This window comes from Echiichthys vipera (genome assembly GCF_963691815.1).
Source record: "Echiichthys vipera genome assembly, chromosome: 10".
Taxonomy (NCBI): Eukaryota; Metazoa; Chordata; class Actinopteri; order Perciformes; family Trachinidae; genus Echiichthys; species Echiichthys vipera.
The window spans coordinates 22,120,388-22,146,434 of NC_139835.1; the positions used below are offsets into that span (position 1 = coordinate 22,120,388).

The 26,047-nt window shown below is 40.8% G+C and overlaps 3 protein-coding genes across 3 annotated transcripts; 1 reads left to right on the forward strand and 2 right to left on the reverse strand.

Annotated features, from left to right (window-relative positions):
* Positions 1-266: 266 nt before the first annotated feature.
* ing1 (inhibitor of growth family, member 1) lies at positions 267-4,180 on the reverse strand. Its single transcript, XM_083922039.1, has 4 exons — positions 4,075-4,180; positions 2,622-2,801; positions 2,369-2,517; positions 267-1,839 (listed from the first exon to the last, which is right to left on the reverse strand). The coding sequence occupies exons 2-4, from the start codon at positions 2,758-2,760 to the stop codon at positions 1,192-1,194; spliced, it is 936 nt and encodes a 311-aa protein (XP_083778165.1). The 5' UTR covers positions 2,761-2,801; positions 4,075-4,180; the 3' UTR covers positions 267-1,191.
* Positions 4,181-5,472: 1,292 nt separating this feature from the next.
* On the reverse strand, positions 5,473-12,813 carry naxd (NAD(P)HX dehydratase). The gene is made up of 11 exons (XM_083921428.1): positions 11,995-12,813; positions 10,908-11,354; positions 10,494-10,644; positions 10,364-10,409; positions 10,183-10,271; positions 9,681-9,789; positions 8,503-8,553; positions 7,999-8,103; positions 7,781-7,901; positions 7,499-7,622; positions 5,473-6,115 (listed from the first exon to the last, which is right to left on the reverse strand). Exons 1-11 carry the CDS (start codon positions 12,506-12,508, stop codon positions 5,965-5,967), a joined length of 1,908 nt encoding a protein of 635 aa, XP_083777554.1. The 5' UTR covers positions 12,509-12,813; the 3' UTR covers positions 5,473-5,964.
* Positions 12,814-15,454: 2,641 nt separating this feature from the next.
* rab20 (RAB20, member RAS oncogene family) lies at positions 15,455-21,549 on the forward strand. The gene is made up of 2 exons (XM_083922049.1): positions 15,455-15,797; positions 20,372-21,549. Exons 1-2 carry the CDS (start codon positions 15,608-15,610, stop codon positions 20,956-20,958), a joined length of 777 nt encoding a protein of 258 aa, XP_083778175.1. The 5' UTR covers positions 15,455-15,607; the 3' UTR covers positions 20,959-21,549.
* The last annotated feature ends 4,498 nt before the right edge of the window (positions 21,550-26,047 follow it).

Sequence of the window (26,047 nt, forward strand, 5' to 3'; positions counted from 1 at the left end):
TGGAAGTGACCACAGTTCTTGTGTAAAAATGTAATGGGCAAAGGCAATATGAGACAATATGTTCTGTTACTCTGGAAAAACAAGCTTTCATTTGGAAGGTAATTACTTGAAATGTCAAGTACCTCATTAGCGTTTGCTGGACTTGAGAAATTAGGACACAGAACCAGGACTTTGGATCTTTTCCTCAATCACACACATTGAGATCTTCAAAGCCAGTGTTGACAGAGAACAGCATCGACCGATAATCCTTTGTTTACTTTGTACCTTTTAAGCCTGCAGTAACACATTTTTGTTAAGTTGATCTGCTCCTGATGAATGAAGTTTAGTCCAATATTCACTATGTTTCTGTCTTGACCAAGTCCTGAAGGTCTCTTAGCTCCTAAATGCTCCACTGTGCTCACCAGCTAGTCGCTCCTGCATGTAGAGTGGGGTTTTAGCCCTTTATGGCTGAAAATGATGCATTGAGCATGAACCAAAATAGTAAAGTTCTTGGCAGGACAACTAAAGGATAAGCTAGAAACTTGGATCAAACGGTCAAACTACGCTGCACTGATCAAATATGAATAAGATTCTGTTACTGTATTGCCCATTTCTCACTTAAAATTAAGAAGTTTGTGACCCGGAAGCCATTGTTTACCTGCTTTGAAACTGACAAAACTACGCCCCAACTTGCTTGCGACGATCAGTGCTACGCTGTTTGGTTGTTTCTGTCCAACAGTGCCCTGGGCGTTTGTCTGCACGGTTCCTAAAGCTCTGTGAAACTCTGCGATGAACTGAGGTGTCAGGCGAATGCACGTTTACATATTAATCTGGCGCTGCAGGGCTTATGCACGTTTGCATATTAATATTTTTCACACTTGATGATCAAAAACATCCTAAAATTCACCTTTGTTTAGAAATGTTTTATTTGTTAATTGAGCGTATGTAACGGAGTGGGTGATGTTGCATGCATGATGAAAACAAAAGGGGATGCAAGTTACATGCAGGTTGCACTGTGTCCGCTCTTTACAAATAATCCCGACCAGAAGGCGACAATCTTGTTTCTCAGCCATGCAGCAGTTACAAAAATAACTATTTACAACATCCCTGTCATATCCATTCATTACTTAAACGGTCTGGACAGTAAATGGAAACAAGGACGAGACATACAATTATTTTCTGAAGCAACAGTGTTCATTGGGCCGGAAAGAGCTACCTGTTGTATGCCCTCTCCTTCTTGGCCCTCTCTAAGGCCTTGTCCATGGTCTTCTCATTCTCACCCCTACACTTGGGGCAGTACCACTTGCCCTTAGGCTTATGATGGAGCCCAACACAGGAGAAATGAAACCACTCAATGGGACATTCATCATTATCGCAGCCGATCATCTCGCCGTACGATACCTGCTCACACAGGCAGTACGTCGGCTCATCTGGATCGATGGGCAGGTCTGGGGGGGACACTTCTCTCTCGGACTTTCCTTTTGACCTTTTCTTCTTCTTTGAAGACGTTTTGGCACGCTTTTCCCGGGATGCCCCCACTCCTGCTTCCTCGGTTGTACTCAAACCCCCGTAACTTTCCCGATTTTCTCCGTTTTTCTGACGTCTTGAGCGTTTTCCTCCAGCCTTGTCTCCACCGACTGAGCTTGGGGTAACATCATCACGCTTCTTGTCGTGGTGGCCAGTTTTGCCCGGAGTAACAGTGGCGGCTGATGATGATGCTGCTGATGACACAGAGGATGCTGCAGTGGTTGTCGTCGTGGATGTTGCTGTTGGAACATGAGTTTCTGGGACTTCTTGACTGGAAAGGAGGAGTTCAGAATGCCAGTCTATTTGTCGTGTTCGGTTCTCAACCAACTCCACCTTAAATAATAAAAAAAAAAAAGATATATTACTGTAAAGCTCTCCTTGCTATCATTTGGAATAAATGTGGATGTCTCATCTCTTGCAAAATCAAGACAACAGTTAAGACTAAGACTTGTTTAGTAAGGACATAAAATGGTAAGCTGTAGTATGTTGTTTCCTTTGATCAATCATGTTATGAGGATTTTGTACGTAAAAATAAGCAAACGATTTTTAGGGAATAACGAATGGAAAATGCTGAAATGTCTTTTTGTACATTTTTCTTTATTTACCTAATTAAACAGACTAATTATTTTTCACCATCTATTGTGTAGTTCTGCCAAAGTACAAATGTGTGAAAAACAGAGGACCTGATACAATAAGACCTTTTAGTAACTCTATAAAACCTTTTTTGTTATTCCGGGAACATTTCCTGAGCACAAATGTTCCAGGAAAGCACTCCTCCGTACTCACAGTTGCACACACTCAGACCTGGAAGTTTGCCAAAGAGCAGCTCTGCTGATGCAGCTGCCGGGTGCTCTTAACGTACCATTTGACCGGCAATCTGGATCTTCTCATCGCCAAGCTCTTGACTGCGAATCAGCGCCCTCTGAATGGATAACTGAAGCTTTCGCCTCTGAAGTGAGTCAGACTCCCGCCGATACCGTTCATAGGCGTCATCAAGCTCCTGGAGAACATCTGCCAAACAAGAAATGTGTTGGAATATGATTTTTGTTATTTAGAAAGGTATGACAGAAACTGGTGTCTTGCACATCAGTGTCCACCCTGTTCAGATCCTTTACCTTGATACTTGGCATCAATTTCCTTCATGAGGGACACACTCCTCTGCAAGTCAAAAGGAAGTGACTCCACCAGGTCAAAATACTCTTCAACATAATTCACAACAACGTGGGTTGGGTCGCCGTTGGTCGGGTTCAACATCGCAGATCCGTCTTTAACCCAGGAAGCTCCAAAACTGGCACCTGGAAATGATTATTAGTTGCATCAAACTTGTGTATAATCATTGTGCATGTTTTCTTGTTTTCCAGGGCAAATTATCTGAATCAGTACGGAAATATAGACTATTATTGTCAGAGAAGCTGCTTGCCAGCGGGCAGGCTACTTCTTTGGGTCCCGGGCCAGTAGCGCGGCCCCTGGAGGCGGAAAAACTTTAAACTACAGCTGTGACAATGTGCAAAGTTTGCAATGACAGTAGGAGACCTGACCTCCCTAAAGGGGCCTTCACATGATAAGCGTTTTGCGCTGGGCTCTTGGCGAGGTTGGGCGCAGAGACCCAGTAGACGGCTAAATAGTTTGGGAAACTCAGGGACACAAACTCCATGTTTCTAGCCGGCTTGATGTTGCTCTCTGGTTGCCATGGAAACGTAAACGTCAAACTCAAAGCTTCTATCTCATTGGTTGACTTTTGAAAGGTCAGCGGCAACAAGGTCAAAGGGCAACTGATTTGAACTTTTGCCTCGGGTTCCAACAGACTCTAAAACCTCCAATTATGGTCAAGATGTGGACGGGGAGGGGTCAACTGGTTTGGAGTCAGCCACCATGAAAATTGGTGTGTACTATGAATCTGCCACCAGAGAGCCAACTACAAAATAACCCACTTATATATCTACAATACAAGGTCCATTTTCAAGGTTTTACAGCACCTAACAGCTGTGGTAAATTGCATATTTCTGTGAATACATACAATAAAATGAGTATTTCCCTTTTTTTTTAATCACGTTAAGATAAATACGCTATACACAACTAAAATGGTACCCCGTAATTTATCTAATCGTTGTGAAATAAATGCACTTTTCTCCAAAACTGAAGCACTTTTTAAACGTTGAAAACACTAAAATTCAAACATTTTAACCCAGGAATAAGCGACTTCACATGGATGGCACAGTGCACCTCATGGCTGTTTTCTCCGCACCACAGAAGAAGACTGCAACGCTAAACATTAGCATAACACTAATGTTAGCTAGTTAGCTAGGTGAACTAACGTTACAACTAGGAAACGTTGGATGATAACCCGACACACTGACGTGAAATCAAGTAAAATCGTTACAAACATCGCAGTCAGTCATTGACACTTTAAACGGGTCCTGATTTTATTGTTTGCTTCAACGTTAACTGTTAGCTACATTAGCTTCTGTTAGCTTCCAAACGAGTCACATCGGAATCACTTCGACAAAGCTCTGAACGTATCCAGTTGGTAGATATTGTGGAGGATATGCAGCGTGTGTGTGCACTCACCTGTTGTTTGTTCAAACGTTGGACAGAAACAGTTTGTGGTGCAGCTCTCACTGCTGTTGTTGAGTCAAGCGAACCGCTGAACAGCGTAGAGTAGGGTCCTTCCACCCGCAGCCAATGTTAGTACTCAGTGAAAGTGCCTGAACAAATATGTTTCAGTTATGCGCAAATAGGAAGTGGCTATTTGGAACCAACTTCCAGAAAACTGGGACAGCTCTGCTACAACTCTCCTTTAAATCCAAAGTTAAGACTTTTATTTTTTTGCGCTGCCTTTCAGGATACAAAACAATCAAATAAAAACAAATAGAAATTGCTAATGCTGCTGCCGCACTGCAAGTTCTATTCCTTTGATAATCTTGGTTTTATTTTAATTTTATTTTCTTGATTTTATATTTTTTTAAATAATTATTTTATGGGTTGAGTGGGGCTTTCTATTTTTAATATTGGAGAAATGTGGCTTTGGTTTTATTTCTTGGGTTAAGCTTCTGTATGTGACCCCCTCTGCAGCTGTAAACACTAACATGGACCCTGCAGGGCTGTCTGCTCTCGCCCTTGTTGTTCAACATAGCCATCAAGCCGTTAGCCATCTGGCTTAGAAACCAGAGTGAGTGTGAAGGCTTCACTGATTTCGGTCTAGTCCACACACTCTCCTTAGATGCAGACGACCTCCTCTTATTTATACCAAAATCCCTCCCTCCCTCCCCCTAGTTTTATCAATCCTGGATCAGTTTGGGCTCATATCGAGGTATAAATGGAATATTTAGAAAAGTGAGTTCGTTTTTGTCAACAACTTGGACTGGACTGGTAAATGGGCTTGTACTTATATAGCGCCTTTCTAGTCTTCTGACTACTCAAGGCGCTTTCACACTACTGGTCACATTCACACAGACATTCACACTGACGGCAGTGGACATCTACATACCATCTAATCTAATGTAACCATTCACACCACATTCACACACCCATGCACAGCACAGGGAGCAATTCGGGGTTCAGTGTCTTGCCCAAGGACACTTCGACATGTGGACCGGGGGAGGCGGGGATCGAACTACCAATCTTTCAAATGGAGGACGACCCACTCTGACACTGATACACAGTTATTGTATTTCTATTTATTTATTTATTCATGTATTGTAATGTAATGTCAATAGAGCCTTGACGCTTTGAATATGTTGATAATATTTTTGCGAAGTGCAAATTCAATATTCCTACGAGAAGTTGTAATGAACTGAATTGTTCTACATAAAATTTTAGGAGAAAAAAAAATCTTTCAGTTGACTGCAATTCAATCAGGACGGGTGTCATATTGCACCGAGTCAATATTGCCCCCCTGTGGCAACAAAGGTGCGTTGCCATGACAGCTTCCAAGAACTTATTCAAAGAGTCACTCACACAAAATTTATTTGAAAATTCAAACACGTTTCTGGTTTACGGTGGGGCCCATTTGCCTTCCACCTCAGTCTCTTTGGGTGGTTGTGGAAAATGTAGCTACCTCAGATTGTTTGGTGAAGCATCAGAATAATACTTAGGAGATGTGAGACGTGTTTGTAGATTTTGAGCGCTGGAAAGTCCACGCCTCTGTCACGTTCATTTAAAATCAACTAAATGAGAACAGTCCCATCAGCCCATCGATAGGCTATACAGTGCCTATAGAAAGTCATAATCTGGGGGCTCATCACTTTCCCCACACTGCTATTCTGGTTTTTCCTTTTTTTTATTAATTTTCAGAAATATTAAAAACAAAATTCACTTGAATGTCATAAGGCAAAACGTGTAAATCACGCTGGAATTGTTTTTTCTTTCATGTATTATCATTTTAGGCTGTAAAACAATCACGACTTTCTATAGGCACTGTATAGCTTTTTTTTAAAAACAAGTAGTTTAATTCAACTTTCAGCTTTCAAATAGCTTTTTGAAGGCTGAGCCGATCTCCTGGATCATGTCCGATGTGGTGGTGGACCTGCCGTGTCGCTGGAATGCTTGACTGTTGCACTGCCTTGTAAGAGAACAGGCCCCGAACGCTGCAACCATCGAAGGATTCACACTGGAGGAGGACAAAACAATAGATTAGGAAACAGAGAGACGCACGTGTGCTTTTACATGTATTTGTCAGAATGTAAAATACCATAATGGTGGTTTGACTCCTGATTGATTCCCAACTGCATTTTCATGCGACGACAACGATAAGTGAGGGCTGCAACTAAAATATTATTTTCCATGACCATTATTTTCTTTATTAATCATTTTAGCTATAATAGGCCAGAACATAGAGTCTGATACTTCAAAGAATTGTTTCCTTTTAACCAACAATTCAAACCCTAATTATATTTATCACATAAAACACAAAGAAAAGGCAGCATATCATTACATTACAGAGCGACTTTGTCTCAAAAATGACAATAATTAATCAATTATCAAAATAATTGAAGATAAATTTAATGTAAATTAACTAATCAATTGTTTTAGCTCTACGCTATACTAACTAAAAAGTGACTTCACAATCACAAGGATGGATCACACAACTCAGGAAGTTTCAACGCCATGTGTTTTTTGTAACGTGCTGAAGTGAATGCAAACGCATCCATCCCAACTCTTACAGAGTGTTTTAAAAATAGTTCCTATAATGTGAAGTTTATGCATTTTGAAAGTAATGGGTTTAAAATAATAAAAAATAAAAAAAACACTGGTATGGTCCTTTAAAAAGGTGTTTGTGTATTTTTAATATTGTGCTTTATTTTATTGTATTTATACTAATATTTTCCTCTCTGCCATGGTGTACATTTAAAAATATTGTATATATTGTTCCTGTTATTCTTATATTTCATATTTCCCTGTTTATATTGTTCATATTTTTCTATATTTTCTACAATTTATTGTTTCTTATTGAGGCTTCTTTTATGTTTGCTGTCCACCCTGCTGCTGTAATAAGGAAATGTCCCCATTTGTGGGACTAATAAAGGAATATCTTATCTATTAAAGGTCCCTTATTATGCTCATTTTCAGAGTCACACTTGTACTTTGGGTTTCTGTCACAACATATTTAAATGCTTTAATTCTAAAAAGTAAAATAAAAACAATATTTTCTGTCATACTGTCTGTCTGAATGTACCTGTATTCACCCTCTGTGAATACACTTTCATTTAAATCGTTTATCGTTTCTGAGTCCTCTGCATCTGCGCTCTCTGTGTCTCTGCAAGGTCACTGCAGCCGGGGGATGGCTGTAACAGCGCTGTAGCTGCACTTTCTACCTACATATACTGTAGTTTAGCTGTGACATCACAACCGGCTCGTTTAAAGACAGTTTCTGAATACAGGCTGTGTGCGTTTCTCTGTGGATTGAGCGTTTTGATACTTTCCCAGTATCTATAAAGCACCTCTGCCTGCTTTATAATCAAAAATATGCACAAGCGGCCAATCTCATCTTCACCTTTTGCCCGTTCCCTCTGCAAAGGCAGCGTGGGCCCAGTGTGCCAAAACTCCCATAGATCCAGACAGAAGATCTCCCTGTCCACCACATCTCCTCCCACTGCCCTCAACACTGCACGAGATCACTGAAAACAGAGAAAATCACAACAGGCACAAAAGAAAAAATCCTCTTAAGTTTCTCAGAATTCATATCTGAGTAATGACAGGTGTGAAAAGCGAATGATTGGCTAAAAGTTTGTCCTCGATATTTCTTTTATACTGTATGAAAGGACTTCACACTGACCCTTACTGCCGTCTGTTATGAGATCCTGTTCCCCCTTCAGCACCATGGTGAGGTTGCCCATGGCTACGCTAAGCTGCATGACACTGCGTTGATGATCACTGCCGTCCAAAGGTTCATGGTGCTGAGACAGAGACAAAAACACACACATACATTGTCACATACAATGATGTGTTATATGCCATCAATGGTGACTGAATCCTCTCTGCAGAAAGACCCACCAGTGCTTCATAGAGCCGGGTGAACTCCATGAAATTAGGTGTGAGGATGCCCTTCTGGTACCCTTGAATCACAGACGGTTGCTGTATAACTAGCCATAATCCGTCCTGTTGAACACACACACACACACACACACACACACACACACACACACACACACACACACACACACACACACACACACACACACACACACACACACACACACACACACACACACACACACACACACACACACACACACACACACACACACACACACACACACACACACACACACACACACACACACACACACACACACACACACACACACACACACACACACACACACACACACACACACACACACACACACACACACACACACACACACACACACACACACACACACACACACACACACACACACACACACACACACACACACACACACACACACAGTGATTGTGTACAGCTTTGCAAATAAGATCCCATCTGTCCAACAGCTGGAAATTGACACTTACTGCATCAATGACAATCGGGATGTCTCTTGCTTTAGACTTCTCTATCACCTCCTAAAAGAGAGAGACAAGTGTTATTTAGAGAGAATATAAATTAAACTTTATAATTAAGTATTGTTGGATCAACCAGCACACTGGAATGTTCTCTTGAAAGTGTAATTCTGGCGCAAAAACATCCCATGGTCTTCTTTTTGGCACTTACATACATCAAATAAACCATCAAGACAGTTTCTTCAGGTCACAACTATTAACAGAGAAATCCAGTAGAGTCGCTAACAGCCGGACGTGGCTAACACTGATTAGCTTGGGGCAGTACGGTGAAGGCATTAAAACGTCTTTTTTAACCACTAATACTGCTCAAAATAACACCAAACCTCTGCAGCAGCATGAGAAAAGTCTATACACATAAAACGAAGCAACAACTACATAGTTAGATTTTTTAAAAGAGTGTTTGAAAGACTCACTTACTGGCCCCGGTACCAGCTCCTCTCATAGTAAAGTCCATTCAAGTCAAATACCAAAGTTAATCCAAAAGGAAGGAGCCCATTGGTGCTTTGTTTTATGTGTATGGACTCTTCTCATGCTGCTGCAGAGGTTTGGTGTTATTTTGAGCAGTATTAGTGGTTAAAAGCTGTTTCAATGCCTTCACTGTACTGCCCCGGGCTAATCAGGGTTAGCCACGTCCGGCTGTTAGCAACTCCACCAGATTTCTCCATTAATAGTTCATACATGTAAAAAAAACTGTCTCGATGGCTTATTTGATGTACTGTATGTAAGTGCCGAAAAAGACCATGGGATGATTTTGCGCCGGAAATGACACTTTAAGCAACATTGAACACAATCTTTACAATCTTATACTGCTTCATCAGTCAAAATCGAAGCTGGGCTGAAATTCAGTGTCAGTTACAGTAAGCAGCTGTTTCAGAGAAAGTTGGAGATCTTTCTCTCGTGTCTTTGACATTCTCGTAAGTCTACAAGTCATGTTTTCTTGGAAATTAAACTGAAATTTCCCCCATTTTCAGTCACATGGAGCCACAAACATGAGGAGTTGTGTTGTGCCGTTTAAATTCTATGTAACAACTGTTAAAAACACAAGTTTGTCTCAGTTTTGTGGTCATGCACAAGCAGCTGGTCTAAGAGAGCGCTTTGACTGGAAGGGAGAGTGAATATATTCCACGTGCCTTGGCTGTTTTCAGTAATCCGTCTTCTCTCCCTAGACCTGGTCCAACCACAAGGCCGTGAAGTCTGGGGAGCCATTTTTCTATCTCTTCCACTGCATTGGGACTGTCCCTGGACACAAACACAGGCACACACAAATAAAGACACGCACACGTTAGATGTGTTTGAACGCACAAATTATGACAAGTCTCACCCTGGTTAGGCTCTTATTTCTGTTTCAAGAGTAATTTGACAGTGGCATATTTTTAGGTACATCTAGCTTAAAATAAGGACGTCTAACAAAAGAGAATTGTTGAATATTAAATGACATATTATTGATTATTTCGTCGCTCTAGAGGATGTAGTTTGCACTGCTGTAGAACCGTATTGCGTTATACAGAGAGGTGTCTTCTCTATTTTTATATTGTCAACAAAATAACAGAAACAATTGAAGATCCTACAAAAAGAACTGTCTTGTCAAAACGATACGCAGACGATATCTGGTCCAGGCGGGCGAGGACTTACAGGACGGGATGAACTATGAGCTCAGGGCTGTACGATTTGATCACAGTCGCAGCATCTTTGGTGCAAAACACGTGAGACAAGTCCGCGCCCTGGAGACAAGACAAAAGGCACCGTTTAAAAGAAACACAAAGATCATTTCAGACTGGGTAACTTTGATGATATTATCAGAATTTCTGCTTACCACTTTCAACGCTGAGATGGCGGCAAAGTATGGAGCTCCGGTGTAACTTTAGAGGGTGAAAAGATGAAAAGAATTGAAACACATGATTTGGTGAATGACGTTTATATTGAGGATAAGTTGAGCGACGTACTCTTGGCATCCTCCGATGATCCCGATACGTCCGTCTTGTCCCTTGTGCTTTTTGTACGTCAGTGGAGGGATTATGCTTTTTACCAGTGAGAGGACATCTTCATCCATGCCTCTGTGTGACGTAGACCCCAAACTGTAGTAGCGTTCAAACCCTGAGGGAATAAACAGAGTGACGGATTTAAAGGGAGGGATACTTGGCTTGAGTCGTTGTCTAATCGGTGTCTGTTTTTTACCTTACACAGACACAGGTTGACCACGGTTTGGCAACAAAAACAACAAATGGAGATTAATGAACCATCCTAACTAAAGAGAAACCCTGTACAGGAGTGACACCTCCGTCCCGGGGCCTTCACATTACAGCTGATGTGCCTTTATCTTCCACCTTGAAGGCTGCACATGACAACAAAACTAATACCTAAAGCCGGGGGGTCTGGGTTCGACAGCTGACTTTGCTGGGTGCAACAGTCTGTGTGGGGTGATGGGCGTCTGAGATGACCGGACTGGCCGCGTGAATGTGACGGGGAGGCGCCGGAGAGCCCGGGAGCGTGGGCAGGAGGAGCTGTTTTGGAGGGAGCGGCTGCAGAGCCGAGTCTGGCCGAGGAGACGCTGGAGAACATCTGACCGAGCATCTGAAGCATGTGCAGCTCCCTGGTGTGCTCGGCTTCCCTTCGGCAGTCTTCCGCCTGCAAACGCTGCTCCTCCATCCGGTAGAAGCTGTCCTCAGCCTGCGCGCTCTGCTCCAGGAACTGCTCCATTAGTTTCTCCATGGGGAAGTTGGCACGCCGCTTCCTCTGCCGTTTAGGCGTTTTTGTTGACAAAATACCGGCTGACTGGCTGCTGTTATGAGGCCTCACAGATGTGCCTGAAGAGAAGGGTGAGACAATATGTGATGAATCATGGAGCATGTAATCAAATCATTGTGGCTTAAGAAGAAAAAAACAACAGTGGTGGAAGAAGTACTCAGGTATTTTACTTGAGTAATAGTAACACCACACTGTAGAAATACTCGTATATGTGAATGTATATGAATGTGAATGTATATATGAAATATGTCACCAGTAAAAGTCCTGCATCCAAATTGATACTTAAGTAAAAGTACAAAAGTATCAATATTAAAATGTACTTAAAGTTCAGAAAGCAAAAGTACTCATCATGCAGAATGGCTCATTTCAGGATAATATATTGTTAGACTATAATTATCAATATATTAATGTAAATATCACTTTAATGTGCAGCTGATAAAGGTGTGGCTAATTGTATTTACTATATATTTTTCTCTGTAGCTTAATCTATAGCAATATATAGTATTTAATTGGTTGATAATATTTCGTATTAATAATCTGAATCTGCAAAGTATCTGAAGTTAACAAATGAATGTAGTGAAGTAGATTATGATGGAATTAAATTGTACATATGTGCAGTACTTGAGTAAATGTACTTAGTTACTTTCCACCACTGTGGATCACAGATGAAATACTGAAAGTGAACAGGGGAGGACTTACTGTTGTTGCCCACTGTCACTTTAACCGGGATGGGGATGGGGACAGTGGGGTACTCCAGCTTCACCTCAGTCTCTGCAGGGTAAGGACACTCCCCTGTGCTCTCTGAATACGCATCCTGAGCATCTTCTCCATCCTCCTCCAGGCCATCCACGGCCTCCTCTCCTCCCGCCCCTCCGTCTATGAACTCCTGGTGTTCAAGAGCGGGCCGGTTGCTCAAAATCCTCTCCATGGTGTCATAAAACTTACAGATCTTGTGATACTGCCCGTTGTTCCGCAGATTACCTTCCTTTGCCAACAAGTACTGTCTCTTGAGGCTCTTGATCCGCACCCTGCACTGCTCCGGGGTCCTCTCAAACCCCATCGCCCCCAGCCTCCGGGACACGTCTCGGTACACGAAGCTGTTTCGGAAGTTTCCATCCAGCGCCACCTGGATGTCCTGCTCCCCCCAGATGTTCAACAAGGTCCTGGTCTCCACGTCCGACCACAAGAAGCCCCGCGTTGTGTTCGCTTGCATAGCGGATCAAAACAAACAAAAGACACAGCTGTGCTTTGCAGAGTGAACCTGCACCAAGAAGGAGTTAAATGGAGATGTTGACACTGCGGGTTTATGATGATGGACGCCTGCTCCCGGGGATCTTTGCTCTTCTTTGGCCGCATCAAAGCTGCAGAGCGCCGCTACCCCAAACACCAACAACCGGCCACTCCGGTCGCCCAGAAGGACTTGTGGGGGTGATAATGAGAGTTTGCAACTTGGGAACCATTACAAAACCTTGCACAGATCAACTCTTTGTATGCTAGCTTAAAGCCTAGCCGTCTATGTTTATCCTAAATGCGCAGCTTAGTGCTTTGATATAAAACTGACTGAGGATCTGTGCCGTGAGCCCCCTTTCGCAACCTTCACCTTCATTGGTGTAATTTAGAAACTGACCTCTGATCAGCTGTCTGAGGGACACTTCACCTTTTCTCCGCCCACGCTGGCGGTGTCTGCGGGGTCCTACACACCCTGGGTTCACCAACCATCTTTATATAGAGTCAACTGGGACCGACCGAGGCTAATGGAAGAAGGATGGGTCACCAATAAGCCCCCAACATGGAGACTTCCTGGTTGATCCAATCAGGAAGTGCCAAAAACTGCAGTTCTCTGAGTGTCCACTAGGAGTAGTTTGCACAACAGAGCAGTTTCTCATTGACCCCCATGTTAAACAAGCCGTTTTCACAGCATCATTAAACCTGTTTAAGGCCTGTTACAAAAAAACATTCTAGGTTGTATGTTTAGGTCATATCTCCATGACAACAACGAAGAGATGGATTTTAATATTATAATTTTTTTTAAGACTATTTCTTGGCAGTTTTTTCCAGGCCTTTGATATATAGGACAGACAGGAAATGGGGTGAGAGAGAGGGGGAGATATGCAGCAAATGGCCGCAGGTCGGAGTCCAACCCACGGCTGCTGCCTCGAGGACCTTCAGCCTCTTTACATGGGGCAACTGCTCTAACCACTGCCCCACCGGGGGGGGATTTTTTTTGTACCAGGGTTGTTTTTATTCTATTGGAGGTTAAAGTTTTTGAATAATTAGGGGCGTGGCCTCTTGAGTGACAGCTAGCCTCTGGCCCTCACTTCCCCTCGGAGGTAAACATCAGCCAGATGGACGTTATCTCCCTCCCCCCAACGTCACATACATGCCCTTTTTCGGTAAAAGGAAATGAGGCGGAGTATAAGTCTGACAAGTTGGCGGATTGGATAAAGTTGAGAGAACAGACCCCGACAGAAAGTCTAGATCCATTTTTCCATTTTTCACCAGGTTATAAACTGGGTACTCACTCCAGTTTGTCGTATTAGCGCCTATAGGTCTTCTCCCTTGTTTTCACCGGAAACGGGGCGGGGGCTTTAACGTGACGTAGGGTCGCGCTCTTCAACCAGGAAGTCACCTTGGCGGGGGGCTTGTTTTATACACAATACCAAAAATATATTTCTAAATGTAGAAGCAATAACAACATAAATTAAAGTGTTCAAAGACAGTAAAGCATCAAAAAAAGAAAGTATTCTCACTAACAAAAAGTTGTTACTGCGCACGTGTCAGACCCCAAAGCGCAGACATGGTTTGTGTGTGTCCCAGCCTCCTTCTGTTAGCCTCGGCACCAACATGGCCGTGTAACAGCGCGTCGTTTGGCTGTAACACCGAGGTTACCATGGTGCTGCAATGAAATCCACTTTACCTTTCTCGTTTAAACAGACCAATGTGGCGAGAATCGACAGAGCAGCTGTGATAAAGCAAAAGGCGAGGATCTGAACCTCCTGCGGCATGTTATCACTCTTCAGACCCCCTTGTTGTTGTTGTTGTTGTTGTTGTTGTTGTTGTTGTTCACAGCGCTTCTTACCTACACTGGAGCAGCGTCTCAGTGCTGACAGTAACTGTGCAGCAGTGATCCGGGTCATGAGGCGCATCAGAGCCGCTCCACTACAGGAACTCACGGGCTGTGGTGCCTTCAAAGACGCCTCGGACACTTGTAAATCTCGGCCAAAGCGGAAGTGCATTTCCTCTAATGACCGCTAGATGCTGGTTGTAACATGAGGGCAAATGTTTTTTTTTAGTCAATTTATTGAACAGGTTGGAATAATACAAACACAAAATAACACTGATAAGCAATAGAGCACGAAAAAAACTAATAAACAACCCCAAAAATATAATTTATCTTCAAAAAGGGTAAGAAGAAGGCTAAAAATCTGGTACGACCCCCTATTTATTTATTAATGTACTTATTTACGAATGCATTTATTAATTAATTTAGTTATTTATTTATTTACTTATTTATTTATTAATGTACTTATTTACGAATGCATTTATTAATTAATTTAGTTATTTGTTTATTTACTTATTTATTTATAAATGTACTTATTTATGAATGCATTTATTTATTTGTACATGTATTTATGCATGTATTCATTAATTTAGTTGTTTATTTACTAATTTATTTATTAATGTACTTATTAATGATTGCATTTATTTATTTGTACATGTATTTATTTATGTATTAATTTACTCATTTATTTATTTACTTATTCATTCATGTATTAATTTATTCCTGTATTTATTTGTACATGTATTTATTCATTTACGTATTAATTTACTTCTTTATTCATGCATTTATGTATTTGCACATGTATTTATGCATTTATTAATGCATTTATTTTTTAATTTAGTTATTTATTTACTAATTTATTTATTAATGTACTTATTTATGTATGCATTAATGTATTTGTACATGTATTTATTTATTTGCACATGTATTTATTCATTTAGTTGTTTAGTTACAGAGCCCTGAGTCCTGCCTGGTAGGGGCGGGTCTGAACCTGGAAGGCGCAGCTCAGGGTGAAATCCTCTCCGGTATAAATCTTTAGCTCTTCACCCACTTCCTGTTTCACGCGCACTTCGGTTACTTTGTGAAGTTGGGACCGAGCCGCAGCAGCAGCCGCCTGAGGATGAGCGTGTGACTGAACTCTGCCCCTGAAATGACGCGTGTGAAAGGCGTTCAGAGATAGACTCGACTTTCTTCTTTTCTACCGTAAAAAGAGGAGAGAAGGCGCCGGTGCAGCGGGACCGGACCCGCACCATGCCCGAGGTGTCGAAGATGAAGAAGCCCGACGTCAAGGTGGTTCTGCTGGGGGACATGAACGTGGGGAAGACGTCGCTGCTCCACAGGTACACGGAGAGGAAGTTCAAAGACACCATCAGCACCGTCGGAGGGGCGTTTTTCCTCAAACAGTGGGGGCCTTACAACATCTCAATATGGGACACCGCCGGTAACGTCTCCCCCTCCGGTTGTTTCTGTTTCCACTGTTTCTTGTCTTATCTCACTCCTGCTGTGGATCAACTGTGTTTACCTGATAGCGCGAGAGCCCAGCACCTGAGTTAATCACTGACATGTGACCGGGCTGACCTGCTCTGCAAACTCACCCCTGCTACTTTTGCATTATTCTCACATATATTTATATTTATATTATATATTTAAAACAATACTGATGAAGTGCTGACACAAATAACCACTGGTAGAAGAAGTACTCAGAGACTTTACTTAAGTCAAAGTAGTGATATAACATTAAAAGACTCATTTAAAGTGTTACTTAAGGAAAAGTACAAAAGTATCAACACTAAAATGTACTTTAAGTACAAAAAGTAAAAGTATTGATTTAAAGCTTGTCGTTTTAAATGTGTCTTAAAGGTATAGCTTGTTCTTTTTGATACTTTTAATGTTAAATTATTATTATTATTATTATTGTACTGTAAATTTCGTTCTACTGGTACAATGACAATAAAGTCAATTCAATTAGATCATGCAGAATGGCTAATTTCAGAATATTAGATTATTAGATTATAATTCTTGATAGATTAATGTAAATATCACTTTAATGTTGCAGCTGATAAAGGTGGAGCTACTTTTATTTACTTTATATTCTGCTGTGAGGCTCAATCTATCACAATACATGTTATTTTATTGATAATATTTTGTATTAATAATCTGAATCTGTAAAGTCACTAGTAGCTAAAGTTGCCAAATCAATGTTGTGCAATAAAAAGAACAATCTTTCCAATAAAGTAGCATATAATGTAAAGTGAAAGTACCTCAAAATTGTACTTAAGTACAGTGCTTTAGTAAATGTATTTAGTTATTTTCCACCACTGTAAATCACTATGGATGCCCCCGCACCTTAAAAAAGAAAACATGATAATCCAGCACAAGGAAAGGAAAAACAACAAAATAAAAACCATATATATACTATTTTAAATAATATTGGAGTCCATTAAGATGCTTGGTTATTATTAATTTGATCTTAAGAGACAGGAGACATTTAGTTGTATCAGCCCAAAGTTATCTACAAGTAAAGTATGTTGACCTTTATTCTTTAAGTCAAATTACAGTTATACGTAATGGCAAAAATAGAATAAAAGAAAATAAGATACAAAATAATCATAAACAACTCAATACATTGTTTAAAAAGAGACTAATCTTAAAACACAGAACACACATTGGTGAAAATAAGTCTATTGGTCACTTGGTTAAGGATCCTATTTTTGATCATTTATGATAAATGTGTGCTGCAAACTTTGATATAACGTAGAATAAAGTATAAATTCCTTAATTGGAAAATGACAGATGTATTTTTAATGAGTTATTGTTTTTCCTCCCAGTTTTAGTCGGTTATCATATGAAAACATACATGTGACACCCATGACGCTGAACATGAGTCAGCAAACCCCCACCATCCAAACACCCACGCACTTTAAAGCCCTATATGTTATTCTGCAGTGACATTAACGCAGTTTTATTAAAACTATATATTGTGCAACATATAGTAAGTTGCTTCACTCTGTGTTTCCTGCTCTCTGCACAACACAGATGTTATAAAATCACAGCGTGCTTCTCCTTGTGCCTCGTTGCTCAATCCTGGACTAATGTGACCCAATCAAAGCCAAACGTCATCTGTGCACTTCTGCAGAAACGTCCACGCGCACAGAGCACTTTTAACCCCTTCTTTAATCTACGAACACGGCCAATGATTTAACAAACAATGGACAATTATACGTTGTTTACACCCCAGTGAAGCCTCTAAAACGCCTCCTCAAAGGGTGTTACATGAGAAGCTTGTTTACAAGTGCTGCAGCCTCCGCGGCATCAGATAAACAGTGAAAGGCCGTAATCTATCAGATGAATCAAATTAATCTCAAAATGCTATTAAAGGGTTTGGCTTTTTGTTTTTAAGTGGCTGAAGAAAAAACAGTGAATAAATGATGATGATGTGAAACAGAAGAAAAACACTTTTTATGTGACGTTAGTTCTGTTTTTCCTGAAGATTATGAATGAAGTCATTTTATTTTTGGTTATACATCAGATGTTAAATAAAATTACATAATATTTTGACATTTTCAACCAAAAAAAGGATTGAATGGGCAGAAGCAACTTGCTTTTATTAGCCCACCCTAACATCACAGTTCTGACTGTTCAAACACAACATATTTACTTAGGATTAAACATATATTTGATTAAAAGTATATTTACTTATACCTAAATAAATGAAATCATTTACTTACCTCATAGACATTTAAACATATTTTACATGTAAACATACATACACATACTCACAAAGCAAAAATCTAAATCTGCAAAATCAAAATTCATATTTGCTTAAATAAGGTTTACTTTTTCTCATTTCCATGTATTCAATAATCAAAATGAATAACATTTCCCTTTTTTATTTATTTATTTTCTCTTTTCCAATAAAAACATTTATACATATGCATTAATTATTTCAAATTTCAAGGTCTCTTTAAATATCGGTCGTGTTGTAATTACTTTCAGTTTATCATTAAGGTCATACCACATTTTTACACCAAAAACGGACGCGGGCGCGCATCTTTGTCTAATGTTTGTTCTTGCTTTTCTTCTTTCAAACCGAAGCAGTCCTCTTAAGACTATTAGGACGGAAAGATGGTTTAGATTTAATCCATCATTGGCTAATTCATTTGATTATTGACTATTTGTTTCAGCACATTATTTGGTTGGGACTCTTTATGCTCGTCACCCGGTGAGACCTTTGTTACAGAGAGTACTGTTAATTTACCTGGAAGATTTCACACCCAGTGCATCATTTTACTGTCATTTATTATTTTTATTAATTATTTTATTAAATACATAATATTTACACATACAAACTCGTGCTTTTCTACATCTTCTGTTCCTGTTTCTTTAAAAAAAAAAACACTAATTTGGGTGTTAATTTTTGCTATGGCAGGAATGATTCGGTCATCATGTATTTACCGGCGATGAATAAGCTTAGGACTGCGCCACATTCCAGTATTGTGTAAACATGAATTACAGTAAACCCTCTCAAACAAACACAAAAGCACAAAAGTAGAGTTGGTGAGCAACAGAGATAAGCAAAAGGCGGACCATGTCACCACTAAGACATTTCCTGTCTGTGTTCCCGGCTCCATGACCTCTGACAGGAGGCCGTTGTGTTCGTGTTGTTTAGTCAGTGTGGCAGAGAAACGCTGGATCAGCGCTGAGTAATTTCAGGCCGACTGCTGCCGACCTGTCAGCGTCGGCCACAAAGCAAAGAAAAGTGGCAGCTATAAGGGTGAAAACAGGCCGCCTGGTGCTCGTTTTCCCACGGATAAAGGCTCATTTCAAGTTTATTTGAACAGCACAATTCAACAGCAAGGTAATTCAAAGTGCTGTACAGAAAACATTAAAAGCATTGGGGGGAAACGCATAAAAGGTCAATTTAAAACATATAAGAGATTATCACAGTTACAGAAGCTAGAGTGCAGTTTACTGAAAAAAAACACACAAAACATATAAAAGATTTAAAGCACATAAGGTAGTTTAAAACGTATAAAAGATGGTAAAAGTTACAGGAGTTACGCTGCAGTTTACTGAAAAAGAAACAGCAAACAGAAAAGTCTTCAGTCTTGATTTAAAGGAACTAAGACAGTCACATGACAGCACTGTGAAAGGAAGACTTGACTCTTTAACCTTTTAAGACAGTTTCCAGAAGCACAAGGAGGACTGAGTTGTTGTTGTTTTTAATATATATATGGAATACATCAGAATACACCAAAGATCTGAGGTAGAAGGATATATATATATATATTTCTTTCTACCTCATATCTTCGGTATATTCTGATGTATTCCAGGAGGTGTTTGTGATGAGTATGTGTAGTGAAAAATCAAATAATTGTTCCAGTAAAAAAAAGTCATATTGGTTCAACAGGCACCATTTTGCCACTTTTAATCACACAACTGCTGCTTCCTGACTTTGTCCTTGTACTTCTGTTTCTGTTCTGATTTTATTTGTTGTTTTGACACGTGTCAGAGAGACAAACATACGTAATTTCACCTTCCAGGTATAATGACAATAAAGAGGATTCAGATTCATGGCTCCAGCTTCTCAAATATGAGCGTTTGCACTTTCTCTTTTAATAAAGTCAACATCTTTGGCGACTGTTAGTTTGATAAAACAAAAGTATTGGAATATACTAAACTGGGCTCTGGGGAATTTTAATTGTGATTTTCTAATTGTTTTGACATTTTAGGAGCAAAATACTCACTTAATCGACATAATAACCATAGTGAGGTGTACCTGATGGACTCACTGTCCAAAAGACTTCCCCAGTGGCAGAGTATTCACACTGTGCCCTTTCAAGAGTCCTGCATACTTCAACAACAAAGGCTGTTTCTGTCTTCAAACTGCTGACTGTCTCGCACAACTTCTCTCTGTGCAGTGTGTCCTTCTGCGGCGCTGTTCGCACAGTATGTCTGTTTTTATCCTGTGTTCAGGTCCAGACCCGGTTGACTCGGTTCTCTGTGTCTCCCCAGGTCGTGAACAGTTCCACGGGTTGGGCTCAATGTACTGTCGAGGTGCAGCCGCCGTCATCCTCACTTATGACGTCACCAACTGGCAGAGCCTGGCAGAGCTGGAGGAGCGCTTCCTGTCCCTGACTGACACCGCTAACCACGACTGCATTTACGCTGTGGTGGGCAACAAGGCCGACCTCACAGACCCTAAAGCCCAGCTGTCCCAGGACTCGGATGTGGCGTCTGAGGACCGGACTGAGTGCGAGGAGGAAGCGGTGTCTGCATGCCCCACGCCCCCGGCCTCCCCCGCTTCCCTCTCTGGTGTAACGCTACACAAACAGGTTACCCCTGAGGATGCAGCGGCTTTTTATGGGAGAATACTGCGCTACAAGGGCCTGGACGACAAGAACAGCCTGCCTGCAGAGAAGATGTGCTTCGAGACGAGTGCCAAGACGGGCTACAACGTGGACACTCTGTTTGAGGCGTTGTTCGATCTGGTGCTGCCTTCCATCCTGAGGAAGAGGAACGAGAACCAGGAGTCTCCCACGGTGGACCTGGAGGAGTGCAGGGTGGCCGGCAACAAGCGGGCCAGATCCGCCTGCTGCTAGGGGCGAGAGGCTGCTACGAGCAGAGACGTGTTTTAACAAAAGACAATCGTACTGTGACGGTACAAAGTCTGTGTCTTGACTGAGACCAAATCGACCTCCCTGGTAACAAAAACGCACCTTCTTGATTCTGTCAGAAAAACCAGCCAGCGTTCATAGAGTCTGCCGACATTTTAAGGAAGAACAACGACTGAACCTACACTTGTAGCCCAAATATGTGCCGGCTGTCGAATAACTCGCATAAGAAGTCAATCACTGCTTTGTTAATGTTTTGGATTGAGAATGTCGAAGATTTAACAGCACTAATTGTTAGTTGGGTGGCACACTGTACTGTGTTTATTAGAAGGTTTCCACGAATCACCTCTGTTGTTTTCTTTTATGTTCCCGTAATAGCATTGATAACTGATCTTTAGATTTTTATTGGCACATTTGGTTAATAAACCTGTCAAATTATGCTGTGGAAATGAAGATTTTTATTTTATTTTGCAGGTTAAGATTGAGAGAGTAAAAGGACGCAATCAGAAGTATATAATAAACATTTCATCTTTACAATCCAACGAAATGATTATGTTACAATAAAGTTAATTGTCAGTATATTCCTGGTCTAATTTCCAAATGAGAGAATGTATGTGAAGTCAAACTTTTGACCTACTTTCTAAATTGTGTAAAATACTTGAATCAGACCCCGGATCAGTGTCCACAGCGTGGGTTTGCTGCAGTCAGACCTTTGATCCGAGCGGTTTACATTCTGTCCTGTTGGCAGTTCAATAATAAGTAGATTTGTAAAGGAAAATGAGTGTGACATGGGTAGTATTAGAAAAGATATATGTTTAAACTCTTAGGGAGGGGGTCAAGTTCATTCAGCTGGTATAAATACAAAGATAATCAGTGCATTGAGTGAACACAGGTGCATGAAAAATTAGGAGTTACAGACGATTTTGCAATTGAAACGGATGAACAGCTTGAAAAAGACGTATCATAAAAAAAGGTTTTGTAAGAGCAATGGAATAAAAGCAGAATAATACTGTGAATATTATCAACCAACGATTGTTCCAGACACACTCTTCAGTTGGCTGAGAAGCAGTGTTAGTGGCTTTATGGCGGGCTGTTCGCCCATAAACAATAAAAACATCTAGATTAACTGAAGCAGTGCATACACATGGGCGTCTTTGGTTCAGCTGTAGTGAACGGCCTCTCGGTCGTTAACAATGTGACATCGTAGCTGAGGTAATAAGTTAAACAGTAAGCACCAATCCACATTTAATACAAAAATACTTGTCCCCATATTGCTGTTGACTTCATTGTGGGGCTTCTCAGGTTTTTATCTACAGTGGGACATTTACCTTAAAGCTCATGCATCACAGTCGTTGCGTATCTGAGCTTTGGCTCGGGGAGAAAGTTTTGTATTGATCTAAATCTAATTTCAGAACCTCCTGTTTGGTTTAGTACATGGACACAGAGGCAACACTTTCAATGCAATAACTTCCTTGTGTCACTTCGAGTCTCTCACAAGTTCTTCATGCAGACCTGGCAGCGGCTGATGCGTGACAGGAGCTGGCCTGCCTTTAGTGTCTCTGACGACGGCTCAGTGTGGAACGACTGATCTACGGAGGTTAACCAGAAGCTCTGCTTGTTAGCGAAGTAGTGGCATGTGCCTTTGGCTCCATTGCACTCAATGAATGGTGTTGTGCGGAAGTCCTCCAGGCAGGAGCCAGGTGATGACAAGGACTGACCTCCGCCTTCATTTAGCAGTATACATACATGTTTATTTCTTTATTTATTACCTTTATTTAAACTTGGGAATATATTCAGGATCACCCTCATTTGCAATAAAGCCGAGATAAAAACACAAAACATTTGAGGACAAGACAAAACACAAAACGTTTGAAAAATACATAAGCAAATCCAAAATATCAGAAAAGTGACACAGAAAAATTAAAACAAGTTAAAAACAGGAGCAGTTAGAAGTCAAATAAGATGCATGCATGGATTTAAATTGTCCTAATGATATTTAACTCAGTCCACTACAGAAGTTTTAATAAAAATGAGTCCTAAAAGAACGTAAATAGATGTTCTGCAGAATACATTTTAAATGGTGAGGCAGCTGTGATGACTTTGTTATTAAGTGTGTGTACAGTGAGAGTCTTACTGTCTGATAAACGCCAAGATGATGCAAGAATTTACATTATTTAACACTCGGAAAATCATTGTGATGGCTCCCAAAAGTGAAGCTTAAGCATCTTGACATGAATGCAGCTTTCGTGATGAATTCATCAATGGTTTTGGTGTTTTCCTGAGATTTACTAACAATAAGAAAAACCACAGAACATCTCCAGGCTTCTTATCCCTGAAGAGAGAAGCCGCCGCGGTGTGGAGAGAAGATGTCGTATAGAAATGTAAGGGAAAGACGAGATAAAAGCTTTTCCATTAGTGCAAAGTGCAGGAGCACCTCATGCCCAGACAGATGAGACGGGAATAGGGAATAATTAACATACGTAACATAGAAGAGAAGAAATGTACAGAGCGAGGCGGAGAAGACATTCATTCTTTATCTTTCAATGCAATGTTTTCTAACAGTTTGCAGTAGTTTTGCTGTATTCTGCTTCCAGTTACATCCTAACTCAGTGTAATCCGTGCATCGTTTGTGTTTCTGTCTCTCCTTACACCACGCTGTCACTCATCCACATTACACACTGATGTGATGTTTTTGTCCTCCCTGGTTTAAGTCATTTTTTTCTTTTAGTAGCACGAAACAATCCAGTAAAGTTACGACTCGTGTGTGTTTTTCCCTCTTTGTGACTTTGTTTTGGTATTGGAATTGAATGAATTTGGAAAATACAAATCCAACTTCACAAAATGCTGCTATGAATAAAAATGTTTCATTGTAAAATGTGCAAATTCAAGTCCCATTAAAATGAAATTGGCAGGAGAGAAAACTCACCTGCTTACCTTTTCTGCTTTGGTTGATTATTTATTTGATGTTTTCTTCACTGAGCTCAAACAGTGTGAAACCATGAACATTGTTTTCAATTTTAAATAATAAATTCACTGGCACCCAAATTAAATGATGCTGTGCTTCTTGTTTTTCTTGATATCTCTCAGTCTCATTAAAATGTTAAACATGTGTCAAAGCATGAAGCCCAATACTGCCATCGTGTGGACATTGAAGGTACAGAAGCTTCTGCAGCCCATATTTCAGTGGCAGTTTTCCAAGATATATATATTTTCTGTTGTTCAATATATTTTTTTTCAGCCTAATATATAAGAATAAAATGACAAATATTGTTACCTGTGTTATTTTTGCTGTAACAGGCGGATTTCCTTCTGTAAATGAGGTTTGGTCCAAGAACAGCAGAACTACTTCATCCGAGAGGTAATTCTTGTCAGATAAAGAAGATAAAGCACATTACTGCTGAGGTGTTTCATTGGACACACACACACACACACACACACACACACACACACACACACACACACACACACACACACACACACACACACACACACACACACACACACACACACACACACACACACACACACACACACACAGACAGACAGACAGACAGACAGACAGACAGACAGACAGACAGACAGACAGACAGACAGACAGACAGACAGACAGACAGACAGACAGACAGACAGACAGACAGACAGACAGACAGACAGACAGACAGACAGACAGACAGACAGACAGACAGACAGACAGACAGACAGACAGACAGACAGACAGACAGACACACACACACACACACACACACACACACACACACACACACACACACACACACACACACACACACACACACACACACACACACACACACACACACACACACACACACACACACACACACACACACACACACACACACACACACACACACACACACACACACACACACACACACACACACACACACACACACACACACACACACACACACACACACACACACACACACACACACACACACACACACACACACACACACACACACACACACACACACACACACACACACTGTAGAGAAGTGAAATCATGACTGTTGGAAGCTCAACGCTGAGGCAGATGGAGGTTTAATCGTGACTGATGCACAAACGAACACTCTTCTCAGGCTACAGCTGAAATCTCAGAGGCCAGCCCTGATCTGATGGGTTGTTGGTAAAAGTTCATCAACACACGGTCGGGACAAACGCTGCTCAATCAGTGATGACAGCTAATCTGCTGATTCAGGACCAGTTAGTTATTTAACTACTACAGTAACGGTAGGACTGTCGCGAGAGCCTCTCAAACTACAACATGTTCACTTCTCTGGCCTGTAGCAAATCTCAATGTGAACTCTGAACAGTGACTCTCTAAACATTTGAACATTAATGAACAGGTTCCACAGTCCGTTACAATATTTTTAAGAGAGAACTGTAACAACAAGGACACCCCTTAGCTATTACCATGGATATAAAGTTATTATTTACACCTTCTTTGATTCAGATGAAAGCAGCTGTAGACGTATATAAACTGTGTGATACAGCTTTAACAGGCTGTGAGCGCTCCTGCAGATGATGTATCAAAGCTAAATGATAAGTGATCAGGGCTTTACTGCGCTGGGAACGGATCAAATGAACAACCTATCCTGAACATAATTACTGATTAAAAATATTAATAAAATATTCAAAGCTTCTCAGTGACTGTGTTAGGTTAAGTGGAATAGAGAAAGAGTGAATAGTGTGGTAAGTGCATGTTAGTGCTGTTCTACGTTGTATCAACCAGGTCTACAAACATTAAAATGTATGCTAACATTATGAATCTTATGTTAATAACTATTACGTTAATAACGTTTATGCCATTCATTCAGGTTTGCTTTGCCTTGACCACCCCACTCTGCCTCCGTGTCCTGTAGGGGACGACTGGCCTGAAGACCGATAGTGGCTGATAGTGTGTATACAGGGAATTAACAAACGTTCAGATCGTCCCTTTAACTAAAAACTACAATGTAAAAACAGCAATGTTTGAAACCTCCTCTATTAAAGATGAGTAATAGGCTGCTCTGGCATTATGGAGGGCCTTCCTATACATTTAAGGAAGGTCAAA